This window comes from Bufo gargarizans, chromosome 5 (genome assembly GCF_014858855.1).
Source record: "Bufo gargarizans isolate SCDJY-AF-19 chromosome 5, ASM1485885v1, whole genome shotgun sequence".
NCBI classification, from domain to species: domain Eukaryota; kingdom Metazoa; phylum Chordata; class Amphibia; order Anura; family Bufonidae; genus Bufo; species Bufo gargarizans.
This window is the reverse complement of record NC_058084.1, coordinates 314473727-314490960: the sequence shown is the minus strand read 5'-3', so window position 1 is coordinate 314490960 and position 17234 is coordinate 314473727. Positions and strand designations below refer to the sequence as shown.

Genomic DNA, 17234 nt, shown 5'->3' with positions numbered 1-17234 from the left:
CGTGCGGAGGCATGTGGATCCGTCCAGACTTACAATGTAAGTCAATGGGGACGGATCTGTGTGAAGATGACACAATATGGCTCAATCTTCAAACGGATCCGTCCCCCATTGCCTTTCAATGTAAAGTCTGGACGGATCCGTCTGCGGCTACTTTCACACTTAGAATTTTTTTTACAATATAATGCAGACGGATCCGTTCTGAACGGATCCACCGTCTGCATTATATGAGCGGATCCGTCTCAGACGGATCCGCTCTGAACGCTAGTGTGAAAGTAGCCTGAATAGGGTTGTTTCTGCAGGCTTGTATTTTGGCCTCCGGATTTGGTTGTTTGTCTCAGTTTCTTTTTAACTTGACGTTGCTAATTTGTGTCGCCCCTTCTCTATCGCCTTGAAAGAGATCTTGTATACTTGGCAAGGACGTTCCCCTCCCTTGCCAGCTACTGACAGAGATCCTCTGTTTGCACCCTGCAGCTTGCCTGGGGATGCTCTTTACTTCTAACTTCAACTTTGGCTCCTAAGTCCTGAGCGTTCCGTCCCACTCCACCCAAACAGATGGATATATTTACGGTTTAGGTCCCAGTTTGTGCAAGAAATGACATCTCCTCACTGGGAGCGTTACCAGTGCAGATACACAGAGACGGCCACATTGTAGAGCATAGCCAATGCATTTGTGAGCTGCAGAAGATCAGGGAATGAGGTGGTTGTGGCATATTAACCACTTCCCATCTGGGCCATTTGCCCCCTTCCTGACCAGGCCTAATATTGCAAAACTGACATGTCTCACTTTATGTGGTAATAACTTTGGAACGCCTTTATTTATCCAAGTCATTCAGAGATTGTTTTCTTGTGACACATTGTACTTCATGATAGTCATAAATTTGAGTCAAAATATTTCACCTTTATTTATGAAAAAATCCCAAATTTACCCAAAAATTTGAAAAATTCGCAATTTTCTAAATTTCAATTTCTCTGCTTTTAAAACAGAAAGTGATACCTCATAAAATATTTATTACTTAACATTCCCCATATGTCTACTTTATGTTGGCATCATTTTGGAAATGTCATTTTATTTTTTTAGGACGTTAGAAGGCTTAGAAGTTTAGAAGAAATTCTTCAAATTTTTAAGAAAATTGCCAAAACCCACTTTATAAGGACCAGTTCAGGTCTGAAGTCACTTCGTGGGGCCTACATAGTGGATACCCCCATAAATGACCCCATTGTAGAAACTACACCCCTGAAGGTATTCAAAACCGATTTTACAAACTTTGTTAACCCTTTATGCGTTCCACAAGAATTAAAGGAAAATGGAGATCAAATTTTTAAATTTCACTTTTTTGGCAGATTTTCCATTTTAATCCAATTTTTTCTTTAACACATCGATGGTTAACAGCCAAACAAAACTCAATATTTATTAACCAGATTCTGCGGTTTACAGAAACACCCCACATGTAGTCATAAACTGCTGTATGGGCACACGGCAGGGCGCAGAAGAAAAGGAACTCCACATGGTTTTTGGATGCCATGTCCCATTTGAAGCCCCCTGATGCACCCTTACAGTAGAAACTCCCAAGAAGTGACCCCATTTTGGAAACTAGAGGATAAGGTGCCAGTTTTATTAGTACTATTTTTGGGTACATATGATTTTTTGATCATTCATTATAACACTTTATGGGGCAAGGTGACCAAAAAATTGGTTGTTTTAGCACAGTTTCTATTTATTTACAGTGTTCACCTGAGGGGTTCAGTCAAGTGACATTTTTATAGAGCAGATTGTTACGGACGTGGCGATACCTAATATGTATACTTTTTCTCATTTATTAAAGTTTTACACAATAATAGCATTTTTGAAACTAAAAAATTATGTTTTAATGTGTCCATGTTCTGAGAGCCATAGTTAGTTTTTTTTTTTTTTTTAGAGATTTTCTTATGTAGGGGCTCATTTTTTGCAGGATGAGGTGACGGTTTTATTGGTACCATTTTGTGGGACATACGTGTTTTTGATCACTTGGTGTTGCACCTTTTGTGATGCAAGGTGACAAAAATTGCTTGTTTTGACCCAGTTTTTTTTTTTTTTTATCTGAGGGGTTAGCTCATGTGATATTTTTATAGTGCTGGTTTTTACGGACGCGGAAATACCTAATATGTATACTTTTTTTATTTGTTTCACTTTAACACAATAATAGCATTTTTGAAACCAAAAAATGATGTTTTAGTGTCTCCATGTTCTAAGAGCTATATTTTTTTAATTTTTTTAGAGATTTTCTTATGTAGGGGCTCATTTTTTGCGGGATGAGGTGACGGTTTTATTGGTACCATTTTGTGGGACATACGCGTTTTTGATCACTTGGTGTTGCACCTTTTGTGATGCAAGGTGACAAAAATTGCTTGTTTTGACACAGTTTTTTTTTTTTTTTTTTTACGGTGTTCATCTGAGGGGTTAGCTCATGTGATATTTTTATAGAGCTGGTTTTTACGGACGCGGCAATACCAAATATGTCTATTTTATTTTATTTTTTCTATTTTTAAATATATTTTTTTTATTCCTTACTTGGGGACCTTTTTTATTACATGTGAAACTTTTTTTATTTTATTTTTTCAACCCTTTATTTTTTTTTATATTTTTTTTTACACTTTTCGTCCCCCATAAGGTCATACAAGACCTCTGGGGGACATTTGCTTCACTTTTTCTTTTCTTTTTCACTGTTGATTTCTCCTGTAACTGGGGCTGACATAGTAGCCCCAGTTACAGTGGAAATGCACCCCCCCCAGAGAGGCTGTACAGCGCAATACTGAGCTGTACAGCCTCAGTGCAGGGCTGATCGAGGTCTGTGAGAGACCTCACACAGCTCCTGCACGCTCCGGTCCCGGCGATCACATGACCGCCGGGCCGGAACAGGAAGCGCATAGCGCTTCCTGCTCTGCAGACACAGCGCTCGGCGAGCGCTGTGTCTGCAGCGATCCGGAAGGCAGGGACACCTGGGAACTGTCCCTGCTTTCTCTCTGGGTTGCCCTGCTGTCACTGACAGCGGGCAACCTGATCAGCAGCTGCACGATTAGCGTGCAGCTGCTATTTCTGAAAGGACGTTTTAAAACGTGCTTTCAGAAATAGAGGTCCACCCATAGGACGTTTATATCCTATGGGCGGACGTAAAGTGGTTAACCCCTCACACACACTATTAACCCCTCACACACACAAGCATATACAGGATCTATATCAGTGAGGTCCTGTGCACACAATGCTCTCAACATTGATTGTGGATGGCATACTGACCCATTCATTTGCACACATCCATATCTTTTGCACATCCGCAAATTATAGAACATTTTGCATGAAAATAGCCCTTTCCGTTGATGGAAGTGGGAAAAATGTGAAAGGTATCTGAATTTTGCAGATCCATTGTTTGCGTACTGAAAAATGGACACAGTCGGGTGTTTCACATGACCGTGGGAGATGGCGCTGACACACCCGGACGCAGACCTAGCACGGTCGTGTGAATCAGCTCTAAGGCCACCTGCACACATTGCAGAATACATGTGGTTTGTTGAGCATATAGTACAGTACACAAATCTCATGTACTGGTCATCTGTCCGTTTCTGGTTATCTGTCTGTTTTTAACAGCCACTTTGCATCCGTTTTTACCATTCACTAAAAATGGCCATTAAGTATGGATGTAGTTTATTGAAAAAAAATCAAACACTGCAGTGCCCTCAGAAAAACATAATGCCGCCCCGCAGTAGTGCAAACAGATTCTTAAAAAATATATATACTCACCTCACCACTTGCACACGCAGGAACACTCACTCTGAACTGAAGGCAGCAGGACCTGACACTCCCAGCATGATCATGTGACATCAGGACGCTCAGAACGTTAGGTCCTGCTGCCTCCAGTGCAGAGCCAGTTTTCCCTTGCATGTGTGTGGTGAGGTGAGTATTTTTTATTTTTTGAAATTTCAACCCCTGAAAGGCCCTTTTCTTATCTAGTGTACCTGTTTTTAACGGCCATTAGATGGGTGCACTTCTGTCTAAATGGCTGTTAAGAACGAGTCCATTGATTTCATTGGGGGTCTGTTTGACTGTGAAAACGGCCAAAAATTAGACATGTCCTGTTTTTTGATGGCCTCTATTCACCAGCCGTTAAAAAAACCGCCCATGTGAATAGCCCCACAGAGTTTAATTGGTTCTGAAGCATTTTTTCCACCACTAAAAAGACTCCAGATAAAGTGCAGGTGTTTAGTAGGACCCCTGTTTTTCATGTTTTGTTAGTGCCGTTTAAGTGACAGTGTGAACTGTGCTTTATTTCTCTGGCATTTCTGAGGCGCATAAACAACATCAGAACTACAGCATGCTGCGTATGGTAAAAGAACCCAGAAAGACATATCATTTCCCGTGGACCTTCAGCTAACATCTGGAGCCTGCATTTTTACCAAAATAAAACACACCAGAGGAGGTGCAAAAAACACCACAAAAAAATCTAAAGTGCAGAAAAATACCTGCAAAAACCTATGTGTGAAATAAAAAAACAGTTACATTTGACCAGTTCCATTTTTGTAGCAGAAAATCTGGAAATTAGTGCTATAAAAAAAAGACAACATTTGTATCCTATTGTATACAATGTCCTCTGCGGATAGGATGCAGACCCATTCATTTCAATGGGTCCACAAAAAATGCGGACAGCATCAGTATGTCCGTTCCGTAGTCCCGCAAAAAATAAAAATAAAATAGAACATGTCCTATTCTTGTCCATTTAGGCAATGTTACAATGGATCCGCAAAAAAAAGGATGGCATACGGATGTCAACTGCAAATTACAGTTGTGTGCATGTACCATAGCCTAAAATGCACTGCCAAACTTTGTTGTAAGCGCAGTGCCTACTTATTGCTTGGCATTATGGCCAGGCAAAAGCTAAATCGAGTGTCAAACCTGGAATGAAACCAGGGAAAGAACTTTTTACTGCAAAGACTGGGAGAGAGTTATCAAAACGGATGTAAAGCTGGCGTAGTTGCCTATGGCAACCAATCAGATTCAACCTTTGGCTTTAAAAATGAAAGGTGAAATCTGATCGGTTGCTATGGGCAACTAATCCAGTTTTAATAAATCTTGCCCTAGTTTCTGATTCTCCCACCTAAGACAGTCAAGGGTTGTGGTAGGTCTCCATAGGTTTTGGTCCGTAACGAGTGGCAAGTGACAATACAGCATGGGAATTCATTTAAAAAAACCTGTCACCATGAAATGCAGTGCAATCTGCAGGCACCATGTTATAGAGCAGGAGGAGCTGAGCAGATTGATATGTAGTTTTATGGGAAAAGATTCAACAAGCCCGGGACCATGGCAAGGAAAATAGCTAAGCCAAACATCTAAGTTGGATTTTGACTCATATGGAGCCTCTTTCACAAGATGGCGCTGGCGAGATGGTTCTCTTTCCTAGGGAGATACCTCTTGGGATATGCGTTTCCCATGGAGCATTACCAATAAGTCCAGTAAGTCTCCATACAGGCCTGATATTTTTAAGGATATTTAGCACTCTGCCCAAACTGCTTCCAAGGCAGTCCAGTGAGAGTCCTACTCTGTAATGATGAGGAGTGAGCACCCTGAAACAGCTGTCTAAGAATGGATATCTAGGCCTGACTATATTCCCTTCTCAAAGTCAGATCTTGACTCGTAGGGAGCCACTTCCAATAGGTGGGGCTAGTGAGATGGTTCCTTTTCCTAGGGAGATACCTCTTTGCATATTGTTTTCCCATGGAGTATTGCTAATAACTCTCCATACCATGTAGCACTTGGAGAGCACTTCCAGTAAGTTTCCATACAGGACTTTAAGGCGAGCCAGTCACCTACCTAAACGGTTCCAACTGCTGTTAAAAAGGACCTTTCGCAAGTTAAACTAAAGATATACCCTTACTTGCCGGCCCCCGGTGGTGCTTATTCAGTTCTTCATTTTGCACTCGGTGCCCACGTTTGTCCACGATGCCCCCCGCAATATTTCCCGCCTTCTATGCTAATGAGCCTCAATTGGGCGGGCCTGCAAAGTTCTCCCTGGCGTGTCTTTCTTCTCCCTGGCACGGAGCGCATCCAATCAGCGCGCTCTGCTCTTAGCCAAGGAGAAGAAGCTCCAGTTCTCGCGAGATTCTCAAGAACTCGAGCGATTTCATCCATCCTGAGCCGCCACCTCCGACGCTGCTCCAATGCTCGCCACGGGAATCCAAGATGGCGCCGGCTCAGGAGGGATGAAATCGCTCCAGTTCTCGCGAATCTCGCAAGAACTGGAGCTTCTTCTCCCTGGCTAAGAGCAGAGCTGATTGGATGCGCTTCGTGCCAGGGAGAAAAAAGACACACCCGGGAGAACTTTTGCAGGCCCGCCCAGTTGAGCCGAATGGCCAATTGAGAACATATGAATGCTCGATGTGCATGGGGGTTGGGAGGAATAGCATTCGTCCACCGGCTAAATATGCCCCATGAACACTGCAGGACTTCTAGAACATATTTGCTGTAATATGACAGAGACCTGGTGTCTTTGCTGCTTGCTGGGTGCAGATGTATAAGTTGAGGGGCTCCAGCTGAAGGGTGAATAAAGCTGATGAAGCTTGTGAAACCTTTGAAGGCAGTATCAGCGAGCGCATATATCTAGGAGAACTTCTATAGGTTGTTTCCTGGAGCCCATGAAGTTGTGGATCTCTTCTCTCTTGGACCCTGATTATAGAAATTCCTTTTCACATCACTTCAGAACCTTCCTAAGAAGTATTTATTGGCTTGGCAGGCTGGAGATTTTCTCAGTCTCCTCGTGTGGCCATGACCTGTTCTGCAATCAGATTTTTTTTAATGTACTTCCCGTCAATGGAAATGCAGATATATTATATTCAGAGTTAGTGAAGCTGTTTTTGTGCTCCTTTCAGCAAGCCTATGCATGATTTAAAAAGCCGCAGGACTTGCCAAATGTATGATAATTAAACCTGCTTTATAACTTACTTCCAAGCTACTGAATAATTTACATGGAGTAATCTACTCTGACACAAAGGGAGAGTGGGGTGTCTTTGTATTACCAGGGAGAAAACTAGCTTTTAGTACGACCAATTTGTGACCATGAAAATGTTTTAGAGGCCGTATCTAAGGGAATAGGCGGCACTCTTGTGAGCAGGCTGGCATACTCTGCTTTCTGCAGTAGGCACTATCCTACGAATACGTGATAAATGTTCATCTGTTCATCCGAAACAGTTAAAAGGGCTGTCCCATGAAAAATACTCGACAGTTTTCAAACCAGCGCCTGGATCTGAAATCTTTTGTAATTACATATACTTATAAGTTTAGCATGTCCTCTGAGTTATTCAATAAAATGTATCTGTATAGCGCCATCTGATATTTGTTTTGTTTTTCTTATTTCTTTGACCTGCTCACTGAGATGGCCGCACATGCTCAATTTCATCTTTCAGCTGCCTCCTGAGCTGTGATAGGGCGAGCATGGACACGCCCTCTGAGCAGCAGCAGAAAAGACACTCCCCTTGAACTGTCCCATTAATATAAATTTAGCAGAGCATTGAATGGGGAGATCTCTGGATCCATGTGAGGTACAGGGCCGCTTCTGGCTTTGTTAGAAAGAGATTGGCATGGACTATATGATGTATGAATTTCATGTTTTACATTAGTCATGGGATAACCCCTTTAAGGCTCTCATCACATCTCTGTCGTAGCCTCTATTGCAGGTCGTAGTTTGGGTTAGGAAAAGTGATGGACACCTTGGCGTCTGTCGGCACTGCCGGTGTCCATCGTGCGATGGATCCCACACTTCCGTTATAAATGAAAGCCACAATGCAGTTCCACAGTGCACTTCTCTACATGTCTACGGAATGGAACAGCCAAACATTTTAGGTCTTTTCCTTTGTAAAACTCTACTGAATGGGGATGGTCTTACCGTTGTGGGGATGGAGAACTGTCCTGTGTGCTCTGATCAATACAATGTACCTCCCTCTAATAGCGCGTCTGTTACACAGGGTAAAGCCACTCATACACTTCAGAGACCCCCCGCTGTTTTAGCTGACCGCTATTGGTCCTGGTTCCCCTATAAACATTCTTATTTCAATGGGGAGACGATTCCCTCTTTCCCCTGATATTTGTCATCAGGAAGCCAACACATACATGAGATTGTCGGGTTTGCATATTTGATTGTAACTTTATCCTACCTGTTGAAAAACGACAACTCTCCATCTCAGAGACAAGGCAGCTATATAAGATAATTTCCTGTGTATGATAATATATCTCTAAATAATAGTCAGTTACCAAAATAACACAAATATTATCACTGCCATGTTACTAAACGAAACCCAATATACCAAGGCCAATATTAAAAATAATACCACTATACAGGTCCTTCTAAAAAAATTAGCATATTGTGATAAAGTTCATTATTTTCTGTAATGTACTGATAAACATTAGACTTTCATATATTTTAGATTCATCACACACCAACTGAAGTAGTTCAAGCCTTTTATTGTTTTAATATTGATGATTTTGGCATACAGCTCATGAAAACCCAAAATTCCTATCTAAAAAAATTAGCATATCATGAAAAGGTTCTCTAAACGAGCTATTAACCTAATCATCTGAATCAACTAATTAACTCTAAACACCTGCAAAAGATTCCTGAGGCTTTTAAAAACTCCCAGCCTGGTTCATTACTCAAAACCGCAATCATGGGTAAGACTGCCGACCTGACTGCTGTCCAGAAGGCCATCATTGACACCCTCAAGCAAGAGGGTAAGACACAGAAAGAAATTTCGGAACGAATAGGCTGTTCCCAGAGTGCTGTATCAAGGCACCTCAGTGGGAAGTCTGTGGGAAGGAAAAAGTGTGGCAGAAAACGCTGCACAACGAGAAGAGGTGACCGGACCCTGAGGAAGATTGTGGAGAAGGACCGATTCCAGACCTTGGGGGACCATGCGGAAGCAGTGGAGTAGAAACATCCAGAGCCACCGTGTACAGGCGTGTGCAGGAAATGGGCTACAGGTGCCGTATTCCCCAGGTCAAGCCACTTTTTAACCAGAAACAGCGGCAGAAGCGCCTGACCTGGGCTACAGAGGAGCAGCACTGGACTGTTGCATGTCATTCGGAAATCAAGGTGCCAGAGTCTGGAGGAAGACTGGGGAGAGGGAAATGCCAAAATGCCTGAAGTCCAGTGTCAAGTACCCACAGTCAGTGATGGTCTGGGGTGCCATGTCAGCTGCTGGTGTTGGTCCACTGTGTTTTATCAAGGGCAGGGTCAATGCAGCTAGCTATCAGGAGATTTTGGAGCACTTCATGCTTCCATCTGCTGAAAAGCTTTATGGAGATGAAGATTTCATTTTTCAGCACGACCTGGCACCTGCTCACAGTGCCAAGACCACTGGTAAATGGTTTACTGACCATGGTATTACTGTGCTCAATTGGCCTGCCAACTCTCCTGACCTGAACCCCATAGAGAATCTGTGGGATATTGGGAAGAGAAAGTTGAGAGACGCAAGACCCAACACTCTGGATGAGCTTAAGGCCGCTATCGAAGCATCCTGGGCCTCCATAACACCTCAGCAGTGCCACAGCCTGATTGCCTCCATGCCACGCCACATTGAAGCAGTCATTTCTGCAAAAGGATTCCCGACCAAGTATTGAGTGCAGAACTGAACATAATTATTTGAAGGTTGACTTTTTTTGTATTAAAAACACTTTTCTTTTATTGGTCGGATGAAATATGCAAATTTTTTGAGATAGTAAATTTGGGTTTTCATGAGCTGTATGCCAAAATCATCAATATTAAAACAATAAAAGGCTTGAACTACTTCAGTTGTGTGTAATGAATCTAAAATATATGAAAGTCTAATGTTTATCAGTACATTACAGAAAATAATGAACTTTATCACAATATGCTAATTTTTTGAGAAGGACCTGTATATGGGCAAAAAACATTTACAAGAATAGGTGCACTACTGTGGTGGATGCAGTCAACCAAATCTGACTAAACCCTCACACTGATGTTAAAATTAGACTTTAGCCAATATATCCTTATATGAAGGACATACCGGAGCCCGCGCACCCCGTCAGGGTATCTCAAGTGGCGCAGGACCTAACGCTAACCTACCTGTGCCGTATGGGCAGTTCCAGGGGCCAGTGGGCGAATTACGAGAACGTAAGGTCCGACTCACAGCAAACAGCTTCCAGTTGCCTCCAGGAGGCTGTGAGTCCCACCCATGGCTCACTAATATGATGCAGGCCTCACAGGTGCACCTAAATGTTGCCTATGGATGGAAATCAAGGCACATTCAAATTTGGAGTTTATACATCTCCAGGCATACATATACAAACTACATGACAAAATAACGTGGCCTTAAGAGGCAGGAAATGCTGAACCCCATATGCAGTTGTGCATCTATACCCGGGGGAGCAAATCCTGCACATGTGGTCTGTTGCTAATGGCGATCCCCAGCAAAAAAATGCTTTCAATGGGGGATGCCCGCAGCGGACCATAAGTACCACAAGGACATCATGGCTGTAGCGAGGCCCAATCGCTGCAGGCATCCCCCATTGCAAGCATTTTTTGCTGGAGATCGCCATTAGCAACAGACCACATGTGCAGGATTTGCTCCCCCGGGTATAGATGCACAACTGCATATGGGGTTGAGCATTTCCTGCCTCTTAATGGCCACGTTATTTGTCATGTAGTCACTATATATGGGTCAAATAATATTGCCACACAGTGATTCAATAGTATCGCAATACTGTTGCTGAATAAATGCAGGAATACATTTTATTGAATAGCACACTGTGTATACAATATTTTTTAATTACATGCAATTACAGAAGTGGGTGCTGTGGAATATATTTCGTGACACAACCCATTTAATATACTCACATGTACTGCTGCATTATGTAAAGAATTATGTTGGTTTATTATAAGTAGAATTGTTCTCATATCCTAATAACTGTATGATTTCTATCTTTTAGGGCTGATCACAATTAAAGAGTCTCATGATATAGAGGCAAGACTCAATGAAGTGGAGAAACTGTTGAAGACTGTTATAAACATGCCTTGTAAAGTAAGTGAGCAAAAATTTAAAGGGATCATAGTATCAGAAAATAACCTCTTGTTTACATCAGATTTTTGTTAGACAGATTTTTTTTTACATGTTTGGTAATAATTTTTAACGTCTTTATATTTCTTAATAAATATCTAACATGTACTGCTCAAGTCGGGATACATACAATATTGAATATCACACCCAGAGGCAGTCAGTGGTCAGCGATAAGGCCAATAACAGACATTTAACTCCTCAGATTCCGTGGTCAGTTGCAACCATGGAATCTTTTTTTTTTCTTGGGAGCCCAACCAAATGGCTCCCCTGCGCCAAAATCGAGCCTTCTGAAGGCTCTGAGGCCTACCATAGCGAAGTCCTGTCTGTGGCGGGGCTTGATTGGAACATAGTGACTGTCCCATAGGGTGCCATGGTAACTCTTTGCAGAGAGAAGTAATAAGACATCACATATTAACGTCTGCCAGGGGGACTTAAAATAAGTGTTAAAAAAAAAGTGAAAATGTTTTTAAAAATAAAAAGATATAAAAATTCAAATCACCCTCTTTAATCATTTTAAAAATAAACAATAAAATAAAATAAAGATCATTATCATTGCTGCATCCAAAATGCCCGAACAATTAAAATATAAAAATATTTATTTCATATGGTGAACGACGTTGTGGGGAAAAAAAAGATAATAATAGCTGGTTTAACCCTTAATATGCTGGGCTCTGTAACCGCTAGAGATATTAACTTGGTCTTGTTTGAAAGCTGACAATTTAAGCATTTCTAGTTACTGAGATCGCAGCCAGCGTGGAGGAGGATGGGGGGGTTGGGGGTGTGAGCTAGTGATGGATGTGTTGACAGCTGCAAGGAGGAGAGAAGAAAAGATCCCCTTTCTGTGTGTAACTGTATATGACCCCAGGGGAGGCTAACATGGACTTCTGTGCGTGTTACCTATCCCCCTCTCCTCCATTAATCAGAGATCATACTTGCTCTGATTGTCACATATGAGGGTCTTTATTTCCATTGAGAAGATGATCGCTCACCCATCTAATCACTCTTTTGCGCCTAATATACTGTTTATTGATGCCATGACCCAGATGCTTAGAGGCATATTTCTTCCTTTTTATATCAAGATCTAGCAGGCATCAAAGTAGTTCCTGGCACGTTAACCATACAAGCTTAGCGGGCTTAGTTAAACAACGTGCAAAGCTTCTAAAGCTTAAAGTTTCTATCAAGGCATAACAGGTTAACCCACTGATGTTGGCGCATTCCACATCTGTATCTGTGAAAAGATTTGTGACAGTCATAAAATACATTTTTGCTCTCGGATTGTTTAGTTTTACAACCAGTATTGCAAACCAGGACCCCTGCATAGAGCTGTATGGCACAGGGTGCAGCACTGAAATATGTGTAGAGTATTTTTCCTGGCTTTGACGTTTGCTTCTCCATAAGGGCTAAAATGGTGACAACCATAGATATGCTGCGTATGTAACAACAGAACTTTAAGCGTAATACAATATTTATGGGTCACAGAAAACACAGTAAATAAACTACGGTACCTTGAAAGAGTATTCATACCCAGAGGTCACACTACATTTTTTCCAGAAGAGTAAAAAAACTCCTCTTAACAATTTTGAGTAGTATCTTTTAGCCGAGGAGGAGTATGAATTTTGCGGTAATTCGTATATATAATGCATAGGCCCACATAACGTTATGAGGCTGATATTTCTGCAGGGAATCCATTGCTAGTCTCCTATGCAGAAATAAATGTAGACAATTTTACATTTATCCAACATCATACACTAAACATAAGACCACTTCTGCCATACACAGCGCCCACCTGACGCTGCCATACACAGCGCCCACCTGACGCTGCCATACAGAGAGCCCACCTGAGGCTGCCATACACAGCGCCCACCTGAGGCTGCCATACACAGCGCCCACCTGACGCTGCCATACACAGCGCCCACCTGACGCTGCCATACACAGCGCCCACCTGACGCTGCCATACACAGCGCCCACCTGACGCTGCCATACACAGCGCCCACCTGACGCTGCCATACACAGCGCCCACCTGACGCTGCCATACACAGCGCCCACCTGACGCTGCCATACACAGCGCCCACCTGACGCTGACATACACAGCGCCCCCCTGACGCTGCCATACACATATTACATACACAGCTCTACCACATGCCCATTACACAGATAGTTTACTATATACACATTGCAGACACAGCCCTGCTACATGTCCATTACACAGATATTGTACAGAAAACTGTACAATACACTGGTTACACTGACATAGCCCTGCTTTATACACACCTTCCATACATAAAGTACCTCTGCATTCTCCACCAGCACAGTCCTACAGGGAGCTTGTGTTCCCCTAACTCCTCCCACACACATGGCTGATCACATGACTGTGACATCACCACCGCAGGTCCTGTCACCACAATGTAGTCTGGAGCTGCTCCTGGTGAGAAAGATGTGAGGGGCGAGGCTTACCAGGAGAGGAGCGGGGTGTGCCGGACCTGGCAGCTTCTGTACAGCACTCCTGACTAGAAAAAGACCATGCGCAAAAACGGGAGTAAAATGGCCTAAACAGGCATCTATGACGCTTGTACAGGCATTATTGCGACCTCTATTTATACCCCTTGATCTTTTCCACATTTTTTCATGTTACACCCACAAAATTAAACATATTTTGGGGGATTTTCTGTGACACAAAATAGCAAGTATGTGTGACATGAAAAGAAAATAATACATGGTTTTTTCAAAATGTTTAATAAATAAAAATCTGTATTGTGTGGTGTGCATTTATATTCCTCCCCAGTCAATACTTTGTAGGACCATCTTTTACTGCAAGTACAGTTGCAAGTCGTTTAAGGTATTTCTCTACCAGCTTTGCACATCTAGAGGCTGACATTTTTGCCTGTTCTTCTATGCAAAATATGGCAGATTGGGTGGAGATTGTCTGTGAACAGCAATTTTCAAGTTTTGCTACAGATTCTCAATGGGATTGAGGTCTGGACTTTGACCCGGCCATTCTAACGCAGGAATATGCTTTGATCTAAACCATTCCATTGTAGCTCTGACTGTATGTTTAGGGTCGTTGTCCTGCTGGAAAGTGAACCTCCGCCCCAGTTGCAAGTATTTTTCAGGCTCTACTAGGTTTACTTCAGGATTGCCCTGTATTTAGCTCCATCCATCTTCCCATCAACTCTGACCAGCTTCCCTGTCCCTACTGAAGAAAAGCATCCCACAGCATCATAATGCCACCACCATGTTTCATGGTGAGGATGGTGTGTTCTGGGTGCAATGTTATTTTTGCACCACACATAGGGCCAGATTTATCATTAGCTCAAGTCAGAATAATGGAGTGAAAAAGTCGCAAATTTTTGCGCAATTGCTAAAACTGCGCAAAAAGTTGCGATTTTTTTCTGCTCTGCACTATGCTCGTCAGTTTTCTGAACGTGGGTGTGTTTTCTTATGTAAAGGAATCGCTAGACAGATTTACTATTGCGACTATTTAAAAAGTCGCAAAAAAGTCGCAAAAAATGTTTTCACTCCAGTGAGGACCATGCTTATCTTATGAGACTTTTTAATAGAACATGCGACTTTTTCGTAAAGACGTGCGACTTTTGTAAAGCTGCTTACTGACGGATAAACTGCTACTGTCAAACCACATTTATTACAGTCTTAAAGGGACGATCATAAATCTGACTTGGCTAAAACTGACTTTAGCCATATGTGAAAGTGGAGTGAGCTGTCAGAGTAATGATAAATCTGTCCCACAGCGTTTTGCATTTAGTTGAGCAAGTTCAACTTTGGTCTCATCTGACCAGACCACCTTATTCCATGTGATAGCTGTGTCCCCCACATGGCTTGTGGCAAACCGCAAACAGGACTTCTTATGGCTTGCTTTTAAAATGGCTTTCTTCTTGCCACTCTTTTATAAAGGTCAGATTTGTGGACAGATTCTCCCACCTGAGCTGTGGATCTCTGCAGCTCCTCCAGAGTGACCATGGCCTGGGCTCTTGCCTGTGGGCTGTTAGTTTAGGTGGACGGCCATGTTTTGGTAGGTTTGCAGTTGTGCCATACTCCTGTTTTTGGATGATGGATTTAGGGCTGCAACGATTAATCGATGTAATCGATTATATTCGATAACTGGATTCGTTGTCGACGAATCCAGTTATCGAATAATCGCCGATTCGTTGCTATGCGGGCGGGCGGTCCCTGCATCTTTATTTTACCTTATTACAATGACGCTCCTGTAACAGCCAGGCAGAGCGGACGGCGGCGTAACGTCACTCACTCACGTGACACGCCTGCTCCGCCTCCTTCATTCTTATAAGCATCGGGGCCGGGGCTGTTATGGGGAGGGGGGAGGATCTGTCTATGGCACTGCTATGGGGAGGGGGGGTCTGTGTATAGCACTGCTATGGGGAGGAGGGGGGGTCTGTGTATGGCACTGCTATGGGAAGGGGGATCTGTGCACTGTTATGAGGAAAGGGATCTGGGCACTGTTATGCCCATAACAGTGCACATATCCCCCTCTCCATAACAGCGCCACCCACAGATCCCCCTCTCCATAACAGCGCCACCCACAGATCCCTCTCCATAACAGCGCCATCCACAGATCCCCCTCTCCATAACAGCGCCACCCACAGATCCCCCTCTCCATAACAGCGCCGCCCACAGATCCCCCTCTCCATAACTGCGCCGCCCACAGATCCCCCTCTCCATAACTGCGCCGCCCACAGATCCCCCTCTCCATAACTGCGCCGCCCACAGATCCCCCTCTCCATAACTGCGCTGCCCACAGATCCCCCTCTCCATAACTGCGCCGCCCACAGATCCCCCTCTCCATAACTGCGCCGCCCACAGATCCCCCTCTCCATAACTGCGCCGCCCACAGATCCCCCTCTCCATAACTGCGCCGCCCACAGATCCCCCTCTCCATAACTGCGCCGCCCACAGATCCCCCTCTCCATAACTACGCCGCCCACAGATCCCCCTCTCCATAACTGCGCCACCCACAGATCCCCCTCTCCATAACTACGCCGTCCACAGATCCCCCTCTCCATAACTGCGCCACCCACAGATCCCCCTCTCCATAACTACGCCACCCACAGATCCCCCTCTCCATAACTACGCCATCCACAGATCCCTCTCTCCATAACTGCGCTGTCCACAGATCCCCCATAATAGTGTCGTCCACAGATCCCCCATAATAGTGTCGTCCACAGATCCCCCATAATAGTGTCGTCCACAATTTGTTTTAATATGGCCTTTGAACATATTTTTTCAAGTAAGATCATATAAACCTCTGTTTTGTAATTTTGTCGTTTTTGCCGATTAATCGATTAATCGTAGAAATTAATCGGCAACTAATCGATTATTCAAATAATCGTTAGCTGCAGCCCTAGATGGATTGAACAGTGCTCCGTGAGGTGTTCAGAGCTTGGCATATTTTTTTTTATAACCTAACCCTGCTTTAAACTTCTCCACAACTTTATTCCTGACCTGTCTGGTGTGTTCCTTGGTTTTCATGATGCCTTTTTGATCACTTATGTTCACTAACAAACCTCTGAGGCCTTCACAGAACAGCTGTAGTTGTACTGAGAATAAATTACACACATTTGCACTTTAATTACTAACTAGGTGACTTCTGAAGGCAATTGGTCATACTGTATTTTTTAGGGGTATCAGAGTACACGGGGATGAATACAAATGCACTCCACAATTTTCAGATTTAAATTTATAAAAAAATTTGAAAACCATGTATAATTTTCTTTTCACGTCACACATTTGCTACTTTCTGTTGGTCTATCACATAAAATCCCAGTAAAATACATTTTTACAATACAAGTGTTTGGGTGTGACGTGAAAAAATGGTATGAAAAAGTGGTACTGTATAAATCAGTATTGGAATTGTATTTTCCACCTATCTCACATATGAAAACAGAATAAAAAGCAATGAAAAATTGTACTAATGAAAACTGCAAATTGTTTTTCAAAAAGCAAACCTTCACACAGTTAAAACGTCAGAAAAATATAAATATTTTGGGTCTTGGAATACAGTGAAACAAAAACAAATTATTTTAAAAGAAAAAGTGTTTTTTAATGTTCCAGTATTATAAGAGAAATATAATATAAAAGCAATAAATTTGGCATCATAATGACGGACAGGA

General features: G+C 42.9%; 1 protein-coding gene across 1 annotated transcript in view; it reads left to right on the top strand.

Annotated features, from left to right (window-relative positions):
- The window catches only part of PXDC1 (PX domain containing 1), a 76100-nt gene that overhangs the window by 12147 nt on the left and 46719 nt on the right, over window positions 1-17234 (top strand). The window contains 1 exon segment of the mRNA XM_044295065.1: window positions 10964-11055. Coding sequence (XP_044151000.1) covers window positions 10964-11055 — 92 coding nt within the window.